General features: G+C 44.4%; 1 protein-coding gene across 1 annotated transcript in view; it reads right to left on the minus strand.

Annotated features, from left to right (window-relative positions):
* Positions 1-978: 978 nt before the first annotated feature.
* Positions 979-23,979, minus strand: part of TMCO1 (transmembrane and coiled-coil domains 1) — a 38,641-nt gene continuing 15,640 nt past the window's right edge. The window contains exons 2-5 of the mRNA XM_075322106.1: positions 20,483-20,529; positions 14,584-14,651; positions 6,811-6,955; positions 979-1,714 (exon numbers count right to left, since the gene is read on the minus strand). Coding sequence (XP_075178221.1) covers positions 1,616-1,714; positions 6,811-6,955; positions 14,584-14,651; positions 20,483-20,529 — 359 coding nt within the window. The 3' untranslated portion in view covers positions 979-1,615. The remainder of the gene's footprint in view (positions 1,715-6,810; positions 6,956-14,583; positions 14,652-20,482; positions 20,530-23,979) is intronic.

Genomic DNA, 23,979 nt, shown 5'->3' on the forward strand with positions numbered 1-23,979 from the left:
CCCATCAGGAAGGTGCAAACGGATTTTGGTTCTAAGGGGTTAAGAATCTGTTGTCGAAGCTTCTGCTTAAGGGTGCTTTCACACATCCGGTTTTGGCTGTGCGGCACAATCCGGCGTTTTGCAGAAAAAACGCAAGGTTTTTTTTTTTGCCGCCGGTTGTGTTTTTTCCGCATAGACTTTCATTAGCGCCGGATTGTGCCACATGGCCTTGCGTTCCGTCCGTTTTTTGCCGGATGCGGCATATTTAGCCCATGCGGCGGCCGGATGGAACATTGCCTGGCATGTTTTTTTGTCTGGCGAAAAAAAACCGCATCGCGCCGCATCCAGCCAATGCGGCGCAATTTCCAATGCAAGCCTATGGACACCGGATGCGGCGTCCTGCGGCAAAAAACACGTCCAGCGGCCGGATGCAGTTTTTTTGCACTGCACATGCTCAGTATCAAGCCGCATCCGTGAAAAACCAGATGGGCCGCATGGAAAAATTATGCAACGGATCCGTTTTTTTCGACGCATCCGTTGCATAGGTTTTTGAGCCGGATTGAGCCGCACTGCTCAAACCGGATGTGTGAAAGCAGCCTAAAGGGTACTTTACATGCTGCGACATCGCTAGCGATCTCGTTAGCGATGTGAAATTCTAGATCGCAAGTGCGATCTTTTGAGATCGAACATAGGTCATTTTACGCATGTGCGATCTCGAAAGATCGCACTTGCGATTTAGAATTTCACATCGCTAATGAGATCGCTAGCGATGTCGCAGCATGTAAAGTAGCCTTTAGTCATTCAGAATGAATATGTAATGTATCACACTTCACAAAACATTTGTTGTCACTATTTGATTTGTGCTGACAAACTGCATTTTCAAATGAACAGCGTTGCAAGAAAAACCCGTTTAGTGATAATAGAAGCGTACTTGCTTTTCGCGATGCTTCCTCTGTGCAACAAAACAGAGAAAAATGATTCAAGAAGCCTTTTCCGTACTTCGAAAAAATGGCAAAAAATTTATTTCAAAATGTATTGTGTGCACCTGACCTGAACCACACATCAATGAAAAACTATATTAACGAAAGGGTACAGAAAAGTGGTGCAAGGAGGATCACAAAGTAAAGCCAATTTCTTTTTCCCCCAATAAATTAATGTTTAATCAGATCTAACAATTCAATTATAGAAATTTGCTCTTTCAGGATGAAATTCTAAGTAAATGTAACAAAATACTGTTAGTCATTGTAAATTTGAACCCGCCTCAGTCTTTGTCCCTAACGCAGTTGCTAAAAGTAACTATCTACAGTTCATGAGTAACTAAACACACATTTTCAGATGCATTACTTGATACACGATTTTTCATAACTTTTTTTTTTAATTAAACATCCCTGATTTTTATTCTAGATTTTGCTTATTTGTATAAAGTGTTGCTCCCGACCTTATACATATTTTATTTTACAATAGATTACATTTTCTGTAAAACATTTGTTCATTTTTCCAGTGGAAAAAAAAAAAAACACATGAAAGTTTTCACGAGTTTAGTCTTTAGAAATGACATGAAGTGAAGTCAATGGCTTTAACACTTGGGGTCCACCAGCGGCAGCAGCGATTGTCTATTCCAATTATTCCAGTTCCACTAGGAGAATTTTCCAGCTTGTGGAGGGGGTCCCAAGAATCCCCCAGCCTGCTTGGTAGCAGCCCGTGAGGGTGCAAGTCCCAGCATCTTCTGGATATTCTGCAAAAACAGAAAGAGTTTGATGTTACTTTTCCAAATTATCCCACAATTTGCTTAAAGGGAACCTGTCATCTAGAATATGCGTTCTGAGCCATCAGCAGGCGCATGTGTTCCCTAATTACACCTCCCTACCCATCCCTGTGTTATAAAATTGTATAATATGAAAGTAATAAACTTATTACCTTCATATTTCGTATGTAAATAGCAGGGAATATGGTCACAGGGGCGGAGCCTTGCCCTGCATACTTTCCATGGTATCACGCCCCTGTGGGCGTGACACCATGGAGTCACATGAGCGACGTCACCGTCGCTCATTCTATCCTGCGGCCGTTTACACTTACTATTGCCGCAGGCTTCTCTTCCGGGTTCTCCTTGTCAGTTTCAGACGCGCACTGCGCATCTCAAGCCGGCGCGTGAACACCTGGAAACGAAGCCTGCCACAATGCGCGCAGGATAGAATGAGCGACGGGGACGTTGCTCATGTGACTCCATGGTATCACGCCCACAGGGGCGTGATACCACGGAAAGTATGCAGGGCAAGGCTCCGCCCCTGTGACCATATTCCCTGCTATTTACATACGAAATATGAAGGTAATAAAACGTTTTTTATTACTTTCATATTATACAATTTTATAACACAGGGATGGGTAGGGAGGTGTAATTAGGGCACACATGCGTCTGCTGATAGCTCAGAATTCATATTTTAGGTGACAGGTTCCCTTTAACTGAAAACCTTGAGATGTACAGTTAGCGCTCACTATGCAGATCACAGGCTGCTTCAATGAGAAGATGGGAGCATTTCTGACTTCACAAGAGCAAAAGAAGAAAAACATTTATTTTGCCTTCAGTGATAAGTGATGACATGAAGGCATGAGATAAAGCAAACATACTAGGCAAGAGTAAAGTAAAATCTGCAGATGTAGAATATCGGGAAATACTACGTCTTCTGAAGTATAGAATACACAAGAAGCCTAATGGGTCCTGTACATACAGCTAGTGCCTAAAATGAACACAGGATAGAGGACATTAAGAAACCACACCTAATTTTGCATTCCCACAGTCTGGGCCACTAAACACAGGAAGTCACAAGCCCAGACACAGGATTTACGCGCTTCCCTGGGAAAGGAACAGGACAACACATGAAGCATCCTTAGCTGAAGGAAAGTGTAAGAAATCTGAGGATGAGTTCCCAGTCTTCATCACTATCTGTTAAAGTGACAGTTATCCCCATCAGTTTCAGCAGTTTTTCTCGATGCAGAAAAAAGAAAGATCTGTCTATACATATATAATGAAGGTTTTTCAAGCCTATCCAAGTGAGTCAGTGAAATACGGAGAGCACACGGATGGCACGCACGTGTCCAATTTTTTATCATGGACCTGTAGATTTGTATTTGCTAGTTTGATCATCGGAAGCATGGATCAAAATTGAACATACTCTGATGTGATGCAGACCATTCAGTCCACAAACATATGTGAACAGCACCACAGACTACAAGAGGCACAAGCTCTATCCGAGGAAAACAATGGTAGGGCTCGTATGTGAAAAACTGAAGTCCTAAGGCTATGTTCACACAGGGCATTTTTTTTTTTTACATGTTTTTTTGCCTTGGTTTTATACAAATCCATGCTAATAAAACTCTGCCTTCACAGTCCCAGCAAAGCCTGAGATTCCTGAAAACACACACACACCTTTTTCCTTATGGTTTTATCAACCACCTTAGCTTTTCCTCAGTTTTTGAAAAAAGAAAAAAAAAAAATGAACATCAATCCTTTTCAGTTTTTGATGCGTTTTTTTCACCCATACAAATCAATGAGGAAGTGCATAATCGCGGCAAAAAAAACCTGCAGCAAAACAGACAATTTCCTGTGGTTTCACTGCAGAAAAAACCTGAGCAAAAAATACCCTGAACATGGCCTTACAAGGAACTTCACAACAGGTTTAGACAAATCTCATCCTGAATTAGGAGCCAGATCTAAAAAAATAATGGAAAGGGAAGGGGGGGGGGGGGGAGTAAGGGGGGGAGGGCAAAGGGAAAAAAACCAGAAAACAATGCTCTCACAAACATGTGACTAAATGATAGCATGTCTTCTTTAGCAAGACAAACACGAGGAAAAGTGAAAGCAATTAGCGATAATTTGGAGTTAAATACTCATGATTTATGACAGGAGCAGTCCTCAAAACACAAAGGAAATCTGTCACCAGGTTTTTGCCACCTTATCTAGAGCAGCATAACATATGGGGCAGAGATCCTGATTCCAGTGATGTGTCACTTACTGGGCTGCTTAGTGTAGTTTTGATAAAATGACTGCTTAATCAGCAGTAGATCATCATTACAGGACTACTTGGCATGCTGCCTGATAGTCCAGGATATTCATGAGCTCTGTATAACTGGTAGATCTGCAGCAGAGAAAACATTGATTTTATCAAAATGACAGCAAACAGCTCAGTAAGTGACACATCGCTGGAATCAGGGGCTCTGTCTCTATATTATGCTGCTCTCAGATGGGGGAGCAAAAACCTGGTGACAGATTCCCTTCAACATGTCTGATCCAGATAAGGAGCACTCTCATACAAACACTGATGATGATTAACCCTCACCATTATGCTGAACATTTTTTTTTACTGTCGCTTTCCAGTAAGAATAACTTAAGTTAATAACTTAACTTTATTTAAGAATAAACTTAAATGGAAGCATGTGAGGACTTATATTTTTCCTCAGGCTGAGTTATATCACTTATCTAGTTACTTAACTTATAAAATGTTCAGTTCTGTTTTAGGTCTTACTTTTTATGCTATTCTGCACCATGAACCCATGAGGAAGCTACCGCCTATAGCAATACAAGTAAGGGTATGTGCGCACACTGCATTTTCGCTTGACAAATAAACTGCAGCTTGACAACTGTAAAAACTGCGTTTGACAAAAAAAAAATGCATCCAAAACGCTTGCATTTTGGATGCATCTTTGACAGTGCGGTCCCACTCAACTCTGCTACATCCCCATAGAGCATGGCTGGCTGAGAGACAGAGTCGCGCGATGAGAATGAACTGGAATGAACTTCACCCGACTTCATTGTCATCGCGCAGCTCTGTCTGTGTGCCGCAGCCTGATTTGCAGTCACCAGTGAAGGACTCACCGGTGACCGCAAATCCCCTGAGTGACTGAAGTGAGCCGCGCGATCAGCGGTGCAGTCACTCAGGTTACCCACGGCCAGCTGGAGTCCTCCACCCGAGACCGCAAATCACCTGAGTGAGGGCACCACTGATCGCACAACTCACTTCAGTCACTCGGGCGATTTGCTGTGACAGTTGGGAGAATCCAGCGGTGGCCACGGGTAACCTGAGTGACGGCACCGCTGATAGCGCGACTCACTTCAGTTGTTCCGTGAAGCTGACAGAGCGGTCGTGGTCTGTGGTTGCTTACTGTCAGCTTCTGATGTAGCAGAGTTGAAAGCATCGTGGGACTTATGCCGGACCTGGAGGACTGTTTGGAGATGAGAGGGAGAGACCGAGAGGGAGAGACCGAGAGGGAGAGACCGAGAGGGAGAGACAGAGAGAGACTGACCGAACGAACCACAGAGAGAGACAGAGACAGAGAGACAGACAGACAGAGAGACAGACAGACAGACAGACAGACCTGCGTTTTATTTGTCAAAAAAGCATGGAGAACGCAACAAATTTTGGTTGCATTTTGACACACCTCATTGATTTCAATGGGTGGAAAATGCAACCAAAACGCACAAAAGAAGTGACATGCTGCTTTTTTAAATGTGTCAAATATTTGGCATCTAAAACGCTGCGTTTAAAAAAGCAACGTGCGCATGGAATTTTCTGACTTCTCAGACTTTGCTGGGGAAGCACAAGGCATGCATTTTGCCAATGACACACTGCAGTTTTAAATGCACCCAACAAGCAGGAAAAAACGCAACGTGTGCACACAGCCCAAGGATTCCACTTATCTGTCATCAGCAAATTTGGGGTTTCGTTATATTTGGTGTTCTACTGAAGTGAGTTTGGGTTAGTTTTTCCATCTATGATTTTGACCTATTGAATTGCGGTGCTCCACAAACACAAAAAGATCAGATTTTCCCTGTAATGAATCCCCAAACACTTGTTATCGTTACTTTCATTCTTTAGCAATCCTTCAGCCTCCTGCATCAATCCTTCTGGTCGGTTATATGCACATCCGGAATATCATTACAACTAGACTACTGTTACCAAGAAGAAGCAGAGCGGGGTCTGTCCGACAGGTAGCACACTTCCTCCATCAGTGCCTGCCTACTCCACCTACAAAGTACCATCCTGCTGTTCATTTTTTTCTCTTATTTTTAACCCGTTACTGGAGTACGATATACTGGTATGTCATAGTTACAGCTGTGCCGAAGGGCTGAAAGAACGTTCTCCTCTGTCAAACTCCTCACTTGACGTGGTCACTTTTGACTGATGAGTTACACTGCTGGGATCAGGGCAGGTTTTGGTCCCAGCAAATATGGTCGGCGTGTTATAGTAGACTCCCCGTGTGGCCAACACAAGCACATCTATGCCCACACCATCCCCAGGATGTTCATTTATGTCCTGATGAGGCAGGTGACTTCACATTGTGAAGTACTTGTACATCGTGATACGTAAAGTGGTATATACTCATATTGCGGATTTAGCTTCTACAGCTATTATTAATCAGGTATGCATCAGGCAGTATGACAGGGGTGCACGCCACTAATCCAACAGTTACCAATAGTCACAGTTTTTGGAAAGCATGGGTTAATAATAATAATAATAATTAATAATAATAATAATTTTATTCATTTATATAGCGCTATTAATTCCATAGCACTTTACAATAAAGGGTTCATTTCATTGGATGTGCTGCCTCACTCCACATATTTGCTGCATTAGGAGGATTTGCTGTATACAGAGATACAAAAAAACAACACAAATAAAGCTCATGTCCTGGCCCCATACAGACAAAGCTACTCTCCAGATCGAGGAGCCCAGCCGACATTTCATCACATGCGCGCGCCCCCCCCCCCCGATCAAACTCTCTTCAGTGTGTGAATGATTCTAAGTTGCATATTATCCAAGTGATAACCCTACTTACCTGGCGGATAGACATAGTGCAAAGTATGTAGAGGAAAATAAAGGAGCAGTCGGTATAATCTTCTCCCAATAGGTTCCTATGTGATAGCCCTTGAATGTAGGACAGAGGGACAAAGGGTAGTTTTGCCACCACGCGGCCATCAAAACTGAAAATAGATATATAGTGTATTGATCAAACGTTTTATGAATTGTTCAAAAAGTTACAATAGATTTTAATCTGTACAAGGATACCCCTAAAATACTTGAAATAAACCCCTTAGTAATTTAAAGCTAATCTGTCAGTAAGTGACACCCCCTACACTGCATTTAGGCACATGAAGCCCAGCAAAAAAAATTAACTCATCGGTACCGACATATTGCCAATCTGTTGCCTGAATCTTGAGAAATCAACCTCTTTATTGCAATGGGTGGGAGAATGCAAGTAACTAACCTGCTTCTTCAGGTTATATTCTTGGAGTCTCCCTACCTCCGATTATAGAAGGTGGAGTGAGAGCTGACCTGAGCGTCATTACACACACCTCTACACTGTCCATGTGTGGGGAGCATAGTAGAGCCAACATGGCTATGAGCTGAAGATGCGGAGGGGTTTGTAATGACACTCAAGTCTGCTCTCCGCACCCCACTCTGCATGTGATCAGAGGGACATGCCAAAAATATTAACCCAAAAAGGCAGCGTTTCGTTAAGCACCTTAAGCGGGAGAATGTATTTAAAGCCTCATTTACACATGGCTAAAAATGTGGATGTCTCAAGATTCTGGCAATGGATTGATAGTATAAGAGGCTCCTCTTTCACTGGGCTACACCTGTATATAAACAGTTTAGGGGTCGTGCTGACACATTCCCTTTAAAAAAATTATTAAACTAGTACAACTGAACCATCAGGCACATTATTGAAGTGTGTGATAATGTGAACATCATGAATGCACTGAATAAATATTTAGCCTCTATTTCAGCACAATATTCATCAATGGAAAGTTTTGTAGCTGCGCTGAGCAGATTTACATGAGGAATTAACTATAGTTTTGCCCCACTTTGAAGAGGTTTTTGTAGTCACTAAAGCAGCCACTAATAGGAGGTGGACTACTCTGTGGAATAGTTTGACTGAGGGTATGTGCACATGATCAGGACTCGCTGCGTCCTGGACTCAGCGAGTCTTGATCTGTAGGGTCGCCAGACTCCTCCACAGGAGAACACAGCTGCTCATACCCACGATCAGGGTTCAGTGCGCTGCGGTCTCTCTCTGCTGTTCTCCCTACTGAGGACACTTGCGCCTCTGCAGCAAACATAAAAACAAAAAAGTGAGCCGGAGTATGAGATGGTATACATGGAGCTTGTGAGCTCATGTTCACACTGGCCATTAGACAAAGAGAAACCAAGGGAAAAATTGTGAAAACATACCCTGCTGTAACTAAATAAAAGCATAGTGCATATAAACATAGGGTACTTAGTAAACACTGTTTTTGATCAAAAAAAGCATAAAGCTATCCCACCAACGCCAAGGTGTACCCAGTTGGGATAGTACCTACACTCTCTAATATTAAAACCTTACCATGGGTCTTAAATAGGCCTCAATGTGGCTAAGGGCTGAGAGCGACCAGGTCCCAATAGGACACACACAGTCAGGGGGATTCACAGGATGAAATGTCCAGCTCGCTGAGAAGGGGGCCACTCCCTGTTTGTACTGAATACAAAAAAACTATCCCAACTGGGTACACCTTGGCGTTGGTGGGATAGCTTTATGCTTTTTTTGATCAAAAACAGTGTTTACTAAGTACCCTAAGTTTATATGCACTATGCTTTTATTTATTTAGTTACAGCAGGGTATGTTTTCACAATTTTTCCCTTGGTTTCTCTCTGCAGCAAACAGCTGACATGTTGCAGCTCAGACAGTCGCACCGCAGGTCAGTGTTTGCTGCGTGAAAAACAAGCACCGTGAGCACGGGATTTCTAGAAATCCATCCACTGTGCTTGTACTGTACAATGCAGCGCTTTGGATGCAGCTGAAGCATGCTGTGTCCAAAACACTATGAACACTGATCGTGGGCACGCACCCTTTGACTACGGAGGCAGAATGTGATAGTAAACGTTTGCCCGAGAACAGGTGGGATTGACTTACCTTGGTTAGCTCTTTGTGAATGGATCTCTTAAGTCTTTCCAGACACTAATAAAAGAGCGGAATCTTCCAAACAATTCTATTTTCTGCTGCCTACAATAGCGACATGTCCTGCAGACCTTGTCCCTGTCTTGCTGAACTTCTTTGTGCCTCAGGTGCTGCTGTATCCATCTGGTTCTGTGCTTATATCCCACTTATATGTCCTTTTGCTGGTAGGGAGCACAGAACCACTACATGATCTGACAAGAACCAAGTGGGAGATAGATGTGGGACCAATAAGCGATGAGCACTGACAGCATGCCATGAAGTCCCTAAGCATGTTTCCCCAAGAGCCATACAATTATAAATTCTTCATGTCAATAGCTCCTTACAAATGTATTTACTTAGAAAATTGACGTGTTCAATACTTATTTCACCCGCTGTATATCCCAGAGGTGCCCTGGAAAATTTCTAAAGCATTTCAGGTAGATGGATTGAATTCCCCCATTACTGCTCAACTTATGGAAGGGGGTGAGTGGGGGGAAGACCGGAGAACTCCTGGGGTCGAACTTTCTTCCTTGTGGTCCTAAATAGCTTTGAATCCCGCCCTTTATCAACCTATTTCACTAAATAGAAATAGACAAGCAGCAATGACTCTTGTGTAATGTAGTTTGTATGATCTTGGTTGGTGGAACCACAGAAGTTCTGAGATATTCTAGTCAAGTACTCTATTCTACAATTCCTGTAATACTGGTACTACTATGTACCAGATGTTTACAATAGTTCCTGCTAATGATTAATGATTTATTGAACATTAAAACTTGTACATTTGCGGAATCCATAATGTACCGTATTTTACGGCGTATAAGACTAAAGGCCCTGTCACACACAGAGATAAATCTGCAGCAGATCTGTGGTTGCAGTGAAATTGTGGACAATCAGTGCCAGGTTTGTGGCTGTGTACAAATGGAACAATATGTCCATGATTTCACTGCAACCACAGATCTGCCAAATATTTATCTCTGTGTGTGACAGGGCCTTAATTTTTAACCCCTGAAAATCTTCTCAAAAGTCGGGGGTCGTCTTATACGACGGTGCTGCATGAGACCATTGATAGTAATGCTCTCATACAGGTCCCCATTTTACACACAATAAACATTATTCTCACTTGTCCTCTGTTCTCGCGCGGTGCCTTCAGCTTCTTCTGGCAGACTGCAGGCCCATAGACCCCCTCCGCGATAATGTGGCGCCCCTGAGGTGTCAGGTGCCACAGGGTATTGCACCCGGTAACAGGTGCAGTGCTAACCCCAGGTTCCTGGAAGACCAGTGCCGGTAAATACCATTCAAATACACACATCCATGTCCTTTTTCCCAGACTGGGTAGTGGCTAGAGACAGATCTGATGGATGGCCACCTATTGGTTGGGACTTATCCAATACGCTATTCAGAAACCTGGGAGGAGGAGGGCTTGCAAGAGCAGTTGACAAGAGATGGACATCCAGACAGTCCGTCAGAAGTTGACGTGCAGACAGAGTGTAAAGTGACTTGTTGGGCTAAAGGAGTACGGTCGCCAGGGAGAGTACGGTGTAAGTACTCACGGGATCGAGAACTGGCGGGGTGCAGAGCCCTAGTTCAGGAAGACGCTTCAGGCTCACCTGATAAATCTGCCCGATGAGGGAATCATTAGGGTTCCTCACCAATGTTAGTGTCCAGGGCACAGCAGCGAAGAGGGAACCCGGGAAGTGGGACAGAGGTCCAACTCAAAAGAGTTTCAAGCTGCCTGCTATACGGGCCAGGACTGTGACAACAGGAGGGGACCTCAGAACACTTCAGGCCATGGGGACCCACCAACTGCAGTCTGGTGCATGGAAGTAAAGCTCACCAGGTCACCACACTGGCACTGGGATCAAGGGAATACCGGATTACCTGAGGCCCAGATTGGTAGAGACCAGCACCAGCCGGGTTGCAGCTACTCAGAACCAGTGAGTAAAGAAAAGTTAAACCGCTGCCCCTTTGTTGACTGAATTCTTCCTACACCTCTGCATCACCAACTTTCATCATACTACAACCACCATCATTGTCCCCTGGGGATTAGCTCTACTTGCGGAGGGCCATAACATCCAAGCTGCTTAATACCACCAGTCCCAGCAGTGAGATTTTGCAGCAGCGGCTTTCCCTTTATAGCTGCATACTGCAAGTGGCGTCACGAAAAACATTTTTATTTTCATTCTCCTTTACCCCCTTTTTTAAGCCGGCCATACCCATGACACGTCCCCGTGATTCAAGGCCAGGGACCGAGTACCCCACTAGCCCTGGGTGCATCAATAGCATCTTGTACACAGGGCCTCCGCCGCTGCAGTCATGGCTTTACGGCAGTAGAATACTTTGCGGTACCGTAAAGTGTTCAACTGCAGGAAAGCGCTGACAGCAGCCCTGTATACAAGACGCAATCATGGAGAGGTCTATGGGCCTGCGGTCCGCAAGAGGCACTCCTCCATGATCGCATCCCATACACTGGGCTGCTGCTATCAGAGCTTTACTGCAGTTGAATGTTTTACGGTACCGCAAAGCATTCAACTGCAGTAAAGCCATGATGGCAGACAGCAGCCCCATGCATTGGACGCTATCACGCAGGGGTCTATGTACCTTGCGGTCTACAAGAAGCAGCTGAGGACACCTGGAAACCGAGGACAGGTGAGAAAAATGTTTATTATGTGTAAACAACAACATAATAGGGGACAAGAAAGGGACCGCTAAAAAGACATTACTAAACAATGGGCTCATTACTACAAGGGGGACAAGGATGGGCACATTACTAAACAATGGGCTCATTACTACAGGGAACATTACTAAACAATGGGCACATTACTACAGGGGACATTACTGCACAATGGGCACATTACTGCAGGGGACATTACTAAACAATGGGCACATTACTCAGGTCGGCTTATATATATATATATATATACGTATGTGTATACGTATATGTATATATATATATATATATATATATATATATATATATATATATATATATATATATATATATATATATATATATATATATATACACGGCATATCCCAAAGTCAATATTTTAAGTGGAAAAGTTGGGGGTCGTCTTATACAACCAGTTGTCTTATACGCCAGAAAATACTGTATGTAATATTTTATAACTCAAACCTTATTTGGTTTAAAAAATGTCACCGCAGGATAGTGGGGTGTTTGGAGAGGAGACCTGATAAAACAGGCATCTGAAAGGAAGGTAGAGGAGTGACAAACATTCCCTGCGGCATTTTTGGGGTCTGCCACACAGTTTCCCTCGTGGTGGGTCAGAGTCACTCGAGCAGGTAGACAGATGACAAGATGTGGCTTCATAATCACAACCATAAATTGAAATATTCTATTAACCTGCACAACCAACTGTGACATGGAGAGGGATTTTTTGTGATGAAGTCCTTCTGTATTACCCTGGGAGAAGAGGAGAAGAGTTTTTGGGAAGCCTGTGGATGAAAGGCCCACATTTGCAGAAGGGAAAATTTACTACATTTGCAAACAACAACAGTGCAGCAAAGAAAAAAAGGATGACCCTGTTTAGTGGGCGCTCTAACATACAAAACTCTTACCGTGCTCAGAGGGGTAACAAATTGAATACCGAATCCTGCCACCGAACACCCACCCCTTTTTTTTTTACTATAAAATTAGACTTTTCTCTTTTCTCTAGTTTATGTCAAGGAAGACTTACTGCCAGCTTTGTGTAATAAAAAAGGGCCTACTAATGGGAGACACAGCTTATGATGGCATCTGTAGAGCAGAATCCCTGTGCTGCTCTTTTCTATCTCACCGGATACAGAGGGGACGCAAAACAGAGAAACAGTTTGCCAAGATTTCTCAAAAGGGAAGAACAGTGCAGGGAAGAATTAATGGCCAGTGCAGAAAAGTGGGAATCAGACATCACTAGTACAAAATATACTTTACCAACCCTCACAGGCCAAATACAAGTGGCTGCTGATAAGTTTTTGGCTTTGTGATCTTCTTTTGTTTCTATGGTAACGAATGTTGCATCACATGAAAGCCTTATGTGTCTAATATATGTTTTTAAAATTTTGTGTTTGTTGCTTATGGCAACAGTGTTCTACGCACGCGGGAAAATAAAATGGCAGAGTCTAATGCGATATTCACAGCAACCGAGAGCAGAGGAATGATAAAATTCTTGTTTCTGCAAGGAAAATCCGCAAAGGATATTCATGGTGATATGTTGCAGTCATTGGGGGATTAATGCCTTTCATAGTCTACAGTTAAGAACTAAGTTGCCAAATTTAAAACGAGCCACTTCAGCACCAACGATGAGGAACGTCCTGCACAACCGAGAGTGGTTGTTCCGTTGATTGTCGATGCTGTGCACAACCTCATACTGGAGAATCGACGAATTTCAGCTAAAGAGATAGCAGACATCATGGAGATTTCTAAGAACGTGTTTGTCATTATCCATGAACATTTGGACATGAGAAATCTATCTGCAAAGTGGGTCTCCAAATGATTGACAACAGATCACAGAAGCTTGCGAGTGAAAATGTCCCAGTCCATTTGTCAGCGTTTCCAGACTGATAAAAACTTCCTGGATCGACTGGTCCCTATGGATGAGGCCTGGATTTATTTGTATGACCCTGAAAACAAGGAGCAGTCAAAAGAGTGGAGGCACAGTGTTTCTTCTCATCCAGCGAAGTTCAGGGTGCAAAAAATCAGCCACTAAGATGATGGCGTCTGTGTCCTGAGATAAGAAGGGTGTGCTGCTAGTGGACGACCTTAAAAAGGGTTCCACCATCAATGCAAGGTATTACAATGAACTTTTGGACCAATTGAAGGCAGCTCTGAAGGCCAAATGTACAGCAAGCTGTCCAAATGAATCTTGTTCCTGCAAGACAACGCCTTCGCGCACACTGCACAAGCGACCACGGCAAAACTGGCAGAGCTGGGCTTCCAGCTGGTTGGCCACCCACCTTATCCATCAGATCTAGCTCCCTCCGACTATCATCTGTTTCCAAACCTGAAGAAACACCTCAAGGGTACCACATTTTACACCATTTCTGATGCCATGGCTGCTACGGATGCCTGGTTTAAGGCACAACTGAAATACTTCTTTTTTTGCTAGGCTTACAGAATTTGGAATACTGATGAAAGTGTGTTGACATCAAAGGAGAGTATGTGGAATAAATGTAAAGTTTCATCATCCTATCTTGTTTCTTTCTGGGTAAGCCAAAGACTTATCAGCAGTCCTTCGTATTTCGGCTCAACGTCAACCACTGGATCTACAATTCTTAAACAGCAAATCAACTCTTGTCCATTAGTCTATGTGCACAATTGGGATTTGATAAATATATAAAAAATATAAAGCGCTAGCCAGTTTACTTTGAATTTTTGACAAATCAATATTAAAAAAAAAAAAAAAAAAAAAAGAAGAGATACACCATTACCGTACAGCCAATTCATCATAAATTGGCATACAAATCGCCTTGTGCATAGACAATAGACGCATGTGAGCACATTGCAGTATACGCTTGTATACAATCTTTTGATTCCCATATCCATCTGATGAAGGATAGAAGAGTGGTAGAAAAATCTTTCCATATATGAAAAATAAAACATGTGGAATATTAAGTGTAGCAATGAATTATATGACTTACATAGAATTGAACATGCCCATCAAAGCGGTGAAGCAAAAACCAATCGCAAACATTGACTTCATTCGTACCTACGAGAGACCAAACAAGGAACACTTATAAAGCCAGCAACTGTACAAGAAGCAGAGAACGCCTGCAAAACAAGGAGCTATGCAATGTATGGCCTATTAAATACTGTACAGCTATTGCAAAGATGTCACCAGCACTGGCCTTCTCAGGAGTAATACTGTCCCAGCAGGTCAATCTCAGCAGAGGATACTCCATTTCTCATCATATAAAGTCAAGTCCTTTCATTTTAAATCCCTACTTTGTCCTTAGAGAAACCCTCCCATGAAGTTTTTGGGTTTTTTTCAGTAAATCTGTGTATGGTATAATCATCTCCACCTTCTCAGGAATCCAGAGCCATTCTGTTCCTCTTCTCAGCAATATCTCCGCTCTTTGTACTCTCCCGGTCACACTGCGCAGAAAGAGTCTCCATAGATCTACACTGTAAGGCTGGTTTCAGACGTCCGTGTTTTAGGTACGTGTGACATACGTTTTTAACACGGATGCCACACATACCCATGTTACCCTATTGTGCACTCTCACACGGTCATGTTTTCACACGGACCGTGTGCCCCGCTATTGATTTAACAAAATTGTACAGAGGTGAACATAGATATCGAGGGTGATTTTTTTGAAAGGTATACATATGCATAATAAAATACAGGTTATGTCTGCCACAGGCGAATTAGCAAGTGTATTGAAATGGGAAGAAGGCATTGGAGAGTGGAAAAGGGGGGTAGAACAACCGGTATCAGCATAAAGTATAGGAGGAAAAATGGTGATTCAGCTATGAGGAATAGAGTGTTGGAGTAAATCAGGTATACTACCTGTCACTAATAGTTCTGAATTCCAGGGAGAATGCTAGAAAAATATAAGGATATTGATATGGAACCAGAAATACCAGAGAGAATATACACATTGAAATAGAAATGAAGGTAGATAAAGAAGTTACCTGTAGCAATAGGGTAGTAGAGGGATTGCATACATAGTATGAATGGGGTATCAGGAACGCCTAGGGCATATTATCTGTATATAGAATAGGAATAAGAAAATCAGTCCAGTACATGGAAAGGATAAGGAAATCTGGAGGATGTAATCTTACCTGAGCCTGTGTGGACGCCGGCAATCACGTGCCTTGGCTGTATGGGACGGCTGCTATCAGCTGTGTCATGGCGCTTTAAATGTAAAGACAGATGGGAGGGGAAATGACGTCACAGGCCCACTTGGTTCGCCCCCGTATGATCGGGCCATTAGCATCCCGTGCATGCGTAGTGGTAGCGGATTAGGAGGGGAGGTGACCTAACGCGCTTGCGTGGTCAGCAACCCCCTGTGTTTAAGTGTCGCGGGTGAATTTTCTGTTTGAACAAACTTTGTAATTTATATGTTTTTGTTTACAACTTATCTTCACAGCAGACTCTGTGAACAAGGCCTGTGGCCGCAACGTCAGAGCAATTTTCTGTCTTTTTAGTTCATTTTCCTTTGCATGTCTTTTTTGAACTTTCAATAAATTGACACATTATTTGCTTAATTGAGTGTGCAGTGTACTTCTATACGTGTACTAAAGGGGTCCCCCCATTCACTAGCACCTCACTCTCAAGTTAGTGTGCACGCCCCTTTTTTCTATTGCCCCCGCTATTGCACATGGAGTTGTGCCCGTTTTTTCCAGCAGAACGGATGTCACATGGACCGCACTCTGATGTGATCCGTGTGACATCAGTGTGACACGTACCGGAGAAAACACAGGTTTTTAAATAAAAAAAAAAAATAAATAAAAAATCTATATTTATCTGTATCCAGCGATTTTGTTGCCGACTCTGCTGCCTCCCACTCCTGACCCCAGCTCATTATTTTCATTGATTATTCACCGCAGTGAGCAGCTGAGAGCAGGGGCATTGCGGCGACAGCGAAGGAGACAGCACCGCCGAGGACAGCATGGCTGGGGACAGTGCTAGTGACAGGCGAGTATCCTGCCAGCAGTGTGTGTGCAGGGACGTCCAAGAGGTCATCGGATTTCCCAATGAACTCTGATGACCTCCTGATGACACCCCTGCGACAAGTGCGTTACAGCGAGTGTCACGATGGTGACTTCCAGGGGTTCATGAGAGTTCATTGGGTACCTTGATGAGTCCCTGGATGTCACTGCAAAAACTGCTGTATACTCACCTGTCACCGGCGATGTCCCCGGTGATGTCCCCAGCGATGCGGTCCTCAGCTGTGCTGTACCCAGCCTGTCCCCGCAATGTTCCGGCTTCCAGATCCTCAGGCAGTGAATAATCAATGAAAATAATGAGCGGGGATCAGGAGCGGGACGCAGCAGAGCCAGAGACAGCAGCGCTGGATACAGGTAAATATAGAACATCTTTTCATTACAGAGACACGTGTTTTACCCGGTACGTGTCGCACGTATGCAAACACGTGTGACACACGTATGCCACACGTATGAGACACGTATGACCATAACCATGCGTTTGACTGGCACCTGATTAAACACGTATGTCTGAAACCAGAAACCAGCCTAACAGAGACTTCCGGCTCATGAACAGAGCTCAGAGTGAGCTCAATAGTCTGAAGAGCGGTGACATCACTGAGAAGAGCAGCGGAACGGCGCTGGATCCCTGAGAAAATGGCTTGATATTAACACACTCACCACACACAGACTTAATGAAAAAACATTAATGACTGACTTCATTAAAGGTGATCTCAAGAAGCTGGTCTATAATTGTAAAAACATGTAGGGATCATTTACCCACATGGACTTCATTTATGGTCTACCAAGAGTACGGCTCCAGAACTGACTATGCTTTTATGCCCTTAGTTTACTGTTGTGATTCTGCCATTTCCAAACCACACTTGTATCTTGCACTTACTTGGAGACACGTTTCTGGTGTAATAAGGATGAAGCTACGTCCAAAGGTGGTGTCACACATAGCGACGGCGACAACGACGTCGCTGCTACGTCACCATTTTCTGTGACGTAGCAGCGACGTCCTGTCGCTGTGTGTGACATCCAGCAACGACCTGGCCCCTGCTGTGAGGTTGCCGCTCATCGCTGAATGTCCTGCTTCATTTTTTGCTCGTTGCTCTCCCGCTGTGAAGAGCACACATTGCTGTGTGTGACAGCGAGAGAGCGACGAACTGAAGCGAGCAGGGAGCCGGCGTCTGGCAGCCTGCGGTAAGCTGTAACCACAGTAAACATCGGGTAACCAAGAAGCCCTTTCCTTGGTTACCCGATATTTACATTAGTTACTAGCACCGCCGCTCTCACACTGCCAGTGCCGGCTCCCTGCACACGTAGCTGGAGTACACATCGGGTTAATTACCTGATGAGTACACATCAGGTAATTAACCCGATGTGTACTCCAGCTACGTGAGCAGGGAGCCGGCACTGGCAGCGTGAGAGCACACCGCTTAGCGCTGGCTCCCTGCACACGTAGCCGGAGTACACATCGGGAAATTAACCCAATGTGTACCCTGGCTAGGAGAGCAGGGAGCCAGCGCTAAGCATGTGCGCTGGTAACCAAGGTAAATATCGGGTAATGGTTACCCGATATTTACCTTAGTTACCAAGTGCAGCATGGCTTCCACAGCGACGCGTGTTGTTATGATCGCTGCTGCGTCTGCTGTGTTTGACAGCTAAGCAGCGATCATAACAGCGACTTACTAGGTCGCTGTTGCGTCACAGAAAATGGTGACATAACAGCGACGTCGTTGTCGCTGTCGCTATGTGTGAACCCAGCTTTAGGATAGCTTAATTGCTGCCATTTCCATATCATAGATGTTCATGTGATAGCATGCTGCCAATACCATGAGCCACGACTATGAAACCCTGCAATACCTTACATATAGTCAAAAACTGCTGTTTGGGCATACGGAGGGCTCGTATGGGAAGGAGAACTATTTAATATTTGGAGTGAAAATTTGTCTGCAATGAAATAAAGATACCATGTCACATTTTCAGGGTCTCAGATGTGAAAGAAGTAGAAACCACTTCTCACACGTGATCCCATTTGGCAAATTCATCTAGGAGTTTGGCGAGCATTAACCCACAGGTCCTTAAAGAATTTTCTAAAGATTGAGCATTGAATACAAAAAAAATTACATTTTTCTACCCTAAATATGCTATTTTTTCCTCTAAGTTTTAATTCTTGCAAGGGGTAATAGGAGAAAATGTACTCCAGTGTTTGTTACGCAGTTTCTTCTGAAGATGGCAACGTCCCACAAGTCATTGGAAACTGTTTGGCCGCACGTTAAGACTTAGAGGGAAGGAGCGCCATTTGGCTTTCGGAGAGCAGACTTTCCTGGAATAGTTTGGGGGTGACATTTACAAAGCGCCTAAGGTGCCCGAAATGCAGAAATCCCCCCTCAAAGTGATGGCATTTTGGAAACTACACCCGCACAATGATTTCATCTATGGCTGTAGTGATTTTTTTCCCACAGGTGTTTTCACTCTCTTGTTTCCACTCCTTTACTAGAAAATGACACCAGATCAGTGCCCATACACTGTGACCAGTTTGTTTCTGGAGACACGTGCCCTGTAAAATGTAAAGTGGGTCTTTTCCCGTTCCACACTTGACAAACATGTGGATGCTATCTCCGGATTAGGCAGACTGGGGCCAGTGCATTTGGAAAAGATTTCATCTGGTTTGCTTTTTATGCTCTTCGATCTTGTTACCTTTAAGCTAAGACCGCACTTTGCGTTTCCACCTGCGTTTCAGCTGCTTTTTAGGTCCGTTTTCAAACTGCACCTTTTTCATGCCAAAAGGCATGCGTTTTAGTTTTACAGCAAAGTCTATGGTAATGTTGATTTTCAGACCGCACTTTGCGTTTCTAAACGCTGCGTTTAATTTGCATATTTTGTGGCAAAAACATGCGTTCAAAGAAGCAGCATGTCAATTGTTTTTGCCATTTTGGGTGCGTTTTGATAACATTGAAGTCAATGAGAAGTAGCAAAAAGCAACAAACATCAAAATTCCAGCGTTTTACATGCTTTTTAGGTGCAGAAACACTGCGTTTTTAACTTCAAAAACGCATGCTTTTCACACATTAAAATAATGGAATAATATGTCCTTTTCCACACACACATAGTCCGACAATTAAATTAGTGATAATTATGTTTCTATTGCTTTTTTTGCAATAAATTTTATTAATCCGCTATATTTTCAAGAAATTTAACAAATTTCATTGTTAATTTATAAATTATATCTGTTTCTTATTTTTTTCTCTTTTTTCAGTCTGTTTGACTATTTAATCTTTATTTAGCAGTGTCTTGATGTTCAAAACGCATTTGTCAAAATGCAAGGGGAAAAGCAGGTAAAAAGCGCTGAAAACGCATCTAAAAGGCGGTATATACGCATGCGTTTTCAGCGCTAAAGTTCTGAAAAAGGCAACTTTGGTCAAATAATTTAAGCCCAAAATGTGCGTTTAGAACTGCAAGTAGGAGAATGCAAAGTGCGGTCTAGCCTTAATGTGGAAACCACATATATATCGGTTAATCCTTAGCATTGTAAAAACGTGGCACTAAGGAATTAGCCTCTTAAGTGCCATAAAATTGAGTATCAGTGATCATTAAGGAGTTAAAATAAAAAATATTCTATATTTTTGTTAATAAAAAAAAAAAAAAATCTTTTTTTAAAGACAAAATTCTCCCATTCTTCCAAACTTTCTAGTCAACCTGTATCATTAAGTTTCAGGTACCTACATGTATGTCAAAACTGGAATAGGATTAAAATAGGACTCAAAGACTGAATTTAATAGTATGAAGAGCACAAGGGAAAGCTACAGAGCTGCACAAAACTGGCAGACACCACAACCCAGCCCCAACTAATGAGCACTACCGCCTGTAGGGAAGGCTACTCACCATAGACAAGTCCCGATTATTATTCTTCAGCTTCTCCTCTTGACGCTCTACAATAGTGAAATTATACTTTCAGCACCAAATTATAATAATTAACCTTTTCCGCCACAACCAAGTTTTGTTATATATTCCTCCTCCTCTGCCAAGCCCTAAGACCGCTTAATACTCTCGTCTACATGGCCGTATAGCTATAGTTTGGATTAGACCATGCATTTTATCATTCAATGTACAGAAAAACTCCAAGTGCAGTGAAATCGTGACAAACCTGCAGCTTCATAACTGTTGAGTTCTATTCTAAGGTGTTCACGGTGAAGTAAAACTGCCCTGACAACATGATTCTCCAGGTCAGAACGATTGTGCGGATAGAACAACCTTATACAGTTTAGATTATTTTTTATACTCTATGTGTGAAAATAAATCTAAAAAAAACAAAACTATAAAATTTAGTTTGTGTTGCCATTGTTTGAAACCCATAACACTTTTCTTTTCCCCAGCTTGTAATTGGCTGTATTGGTCAGGTGACCAGTAGGGCGTGTCAGAACCATCTGTAGACCAGCTTCTAGTCACTTGACTGCAGGAGCCAATTACAGGCTGCACCGGTATTGTGACTTCTGAAGGTAGCAGATACCGCTAATGTAGACCCCGCAGACCTCCAGGGCAGCCTGTGCTGGATTCACGAGGTGCAGGAAGGTTTATCTTTATTCCATCCATCCCAATCCAAACAACTCGTGTTGGACAACCACTTATGCAATATATGAAGCCAGAGAAGAAGGGAATTTTGTTTACTTACCGTAAATTCCTTTTCTTCTAGCTCCTATTGGGAGACCCAGACAATTGGGTGTATAGCTTCTGCCTCCGGAGGCCACACAAAGTATTACACTTTAAAAGTGTAACCCCTCCCCTCTGCCTATACACCCTCCCGTGCATCACGGGCTCCTCAGTTTTGGTGCAAAAGCAGGAAGGAGGAAACTTATAAATTGGTCTAAGGTAAATTCAATCCGAAGGATGTTCGGAGAACTGAAAACCATGAACCAAAAGAACAATTCAACATGAACAACATGTGTACACAAAAGAACAACCAGCCCGAAGGGAACAGGGGCGGGTGCTGGGTCTCCCAATAGGAGCTAGAAGAAAAGGAATTTACGGTAAGTAAACAAAATTCCCTTCTTCTTTGTCGCTCCATTGGGAGACCCAGACAATTGGGACGTCCAAAAGCAGTCCCTGGGTGGGTAAAAGAATACCTCGATAAAAAGAGCCGAAACGACCCCCTCTTACAGGTGGGCAACCGCCGCCTGAAGGACTCGCCTACCTAGACTGGCGTCTGCCGAAGCATAGGTATGCACCTGATAGTGTTTCGTGAAAGTGTGCAGACTAGACCAGGTAGCTGCCTGACACACCTGCTGAGCCGTAGCCCGGTGCCGCAATGCCCAGGACGCACCCACGGATCTGGTAGAATGGGCTTTCAGCCCCGAAGGAAGCGGAAGCCCAGAAGAACGGTAGGCTTCAAGAATCGGTTCCTTGATCCACCGAGCCAAGGTTGACTTGGAAGCCTGCGAACCCTTACGCTGGCCAGCGACAAGGACAAAGAGCGCATCTGAACGGCGCAGGGGCGCCGTGCGAGACACGTAGAACCGGAGTGCTCTCACTAGATCTAATGAGTGCAAATCCTTTTCACATTGGTGAATTGGATTAGGGCAAAATGAAGGTAAGGAGATATCCTGATTGAGATGAAAAGGAGATACCACCTTAGGGAGAAATTCCGGAACAGGACGCAGAACCACCTTATCCTGGTGAAAAACCAGGAAGGGGGCTTTGCATGACAGCGCTGCAAGCTCCGACACTCTTCGGAGTGATGTAATTGCCACTAGAAATGCCACCTTCTGCGAAAGATGTGATAAAGAGACATCCCGCAGCGGCTCGAAAGGTGGTTTCTGAAGAGCCGTTAGCACCCTGTTAAGGTCCCAGGGTTCCAGCGGACGCTTGTAAGGTGGGACTATGTGGCAAACTCCCTGCAGGAACGTGCGGACCTGCGGAAGCCTGGCCAGACGCTTTTGAAAAAATATGGAGAGCGCCGATACTTGTCCCTTGAGAGAGCCGAGTGACAAACCCTTGTCCATTCCGGATTGAAGGAATGAAAGAAAAGTGGGTAAGGCAAAAGGCCAGGGAGTAAAACCATTATCAGAGCACCAGGAAAAGAAGATTTGCCAAGACCTGTAATAGATCTTGGCGGACGTTGGCTTCCTGGCTTGTCTCATGGTGGCAATGACATCCTGAGATAACCCTGAAGACGCTAGGAGCCAGGACTCAATGGCCACACAGTCAGGTTGAGGGCCGCAGAATTCAGATGGAAAAACAGCCCTTGTGACAGCAAGTCTGGGCGGTCTGGAAGCACCCACGGTTGACCCACCGTGAGATGCCACAGATCCGGGTACCACGACCGCCTCGGCCAATCTGGAGCGACGAGAATGGCGCGACGACAGTCTGACCTGATCTTGCGCAACACTCTGGGCAGCATCGCCAGAGGAGGAAATACACAAGGCAGTCGAAACTGCGACCAATCCTGAACTAATGCGTCCGCCGCCAGAGCTCTGTGATCTTGAGACCGGGCCATGAATGCCGGGACTTTGTTGTTGTGCCGTGACGCCATGAGATCGACGTCCGGCGCTCCCCAGTGGCGACAGATCTCTCGAAACACGTCTGGGTGAAGAGACCATTCCCCCGCGTCCATGCCCTGACGACTGAGAAAATCTGCTTCCCAGTTTTCTACGCCCGGGATGTGAACTGCGGAGATCGTGGAGGCTGTGGCTTCCACCCACTGCAGAATCCGCCTGACTTCCTGGAAGGCATGACGACTGCGCGTGCCACCCTGGTGGTTGATGTATGCGACGGCAGTGGCGTTGTCAGACTGTATACGGATCTGTCTGCCCTCCAGCCACTGATGGAAAGCCAATAGGGCTAGATACACTGCCCTTATCTCCAGAACATTGATCTGAAGGGAAGACTCTACCGGAGTCCAGGTTCCCTGAGCCCTGTGGTGGAGGAAAACTGCTCCCCACCCTGACAGGCTCGCGTCCGTGGTGACCACAGCCCAGGTTGGGGGTAGGAAGGATTTTCCTTGCGATAGAGAATTGGGAAGGAGCCACCACTGAAGAGACGTCTTGGTTGCAAGGGAAAGAGCGACGTTCCTGTCGAGGGAAGTCGACCTCCTGTCCCATTTGCGGAGAATGTCCCATTGGAGTGGCCGCAGATGGAATTGCGCGAAGGGCACTGCCTCCATCGCTGCCACCATCTTCCCCAGGAAGTGCATGAGGCGCCTCAAGGGGTGTGACTGACCCCGAAGAAGAGACTGCACCCCTGCCTGCAGAGAAAGCTGTTTGTCCAGCGGTAGCTTGACTACCGCTGACTGTGTATGAAACTCCATCCCGAGGTAAGTCAGTGATTGGGTCGGTGTCAACTTGGATTTTGGGAAGTTGATGATCCACCCGAACTGCTGGAGAGTC

The sequence above is a fragment of the Anomaloglossus baeobatrachus genome, chromosome 8 (genome assembly GCF_048569485.1).
Source record: "Anomaloglossus baeobatrachus isolate aAnoBae1 chromosome 8, aAnoBae1.hap1, whole genome shotgun sequence".
Taxonomy (NCBI): domain Eukaryota; kingdom Metazoa; phylum Chordata; class Amphibia; order Anura; family Aromobatidae; genus Anomaloglossus; species Anomaloglossus baeobatrachus.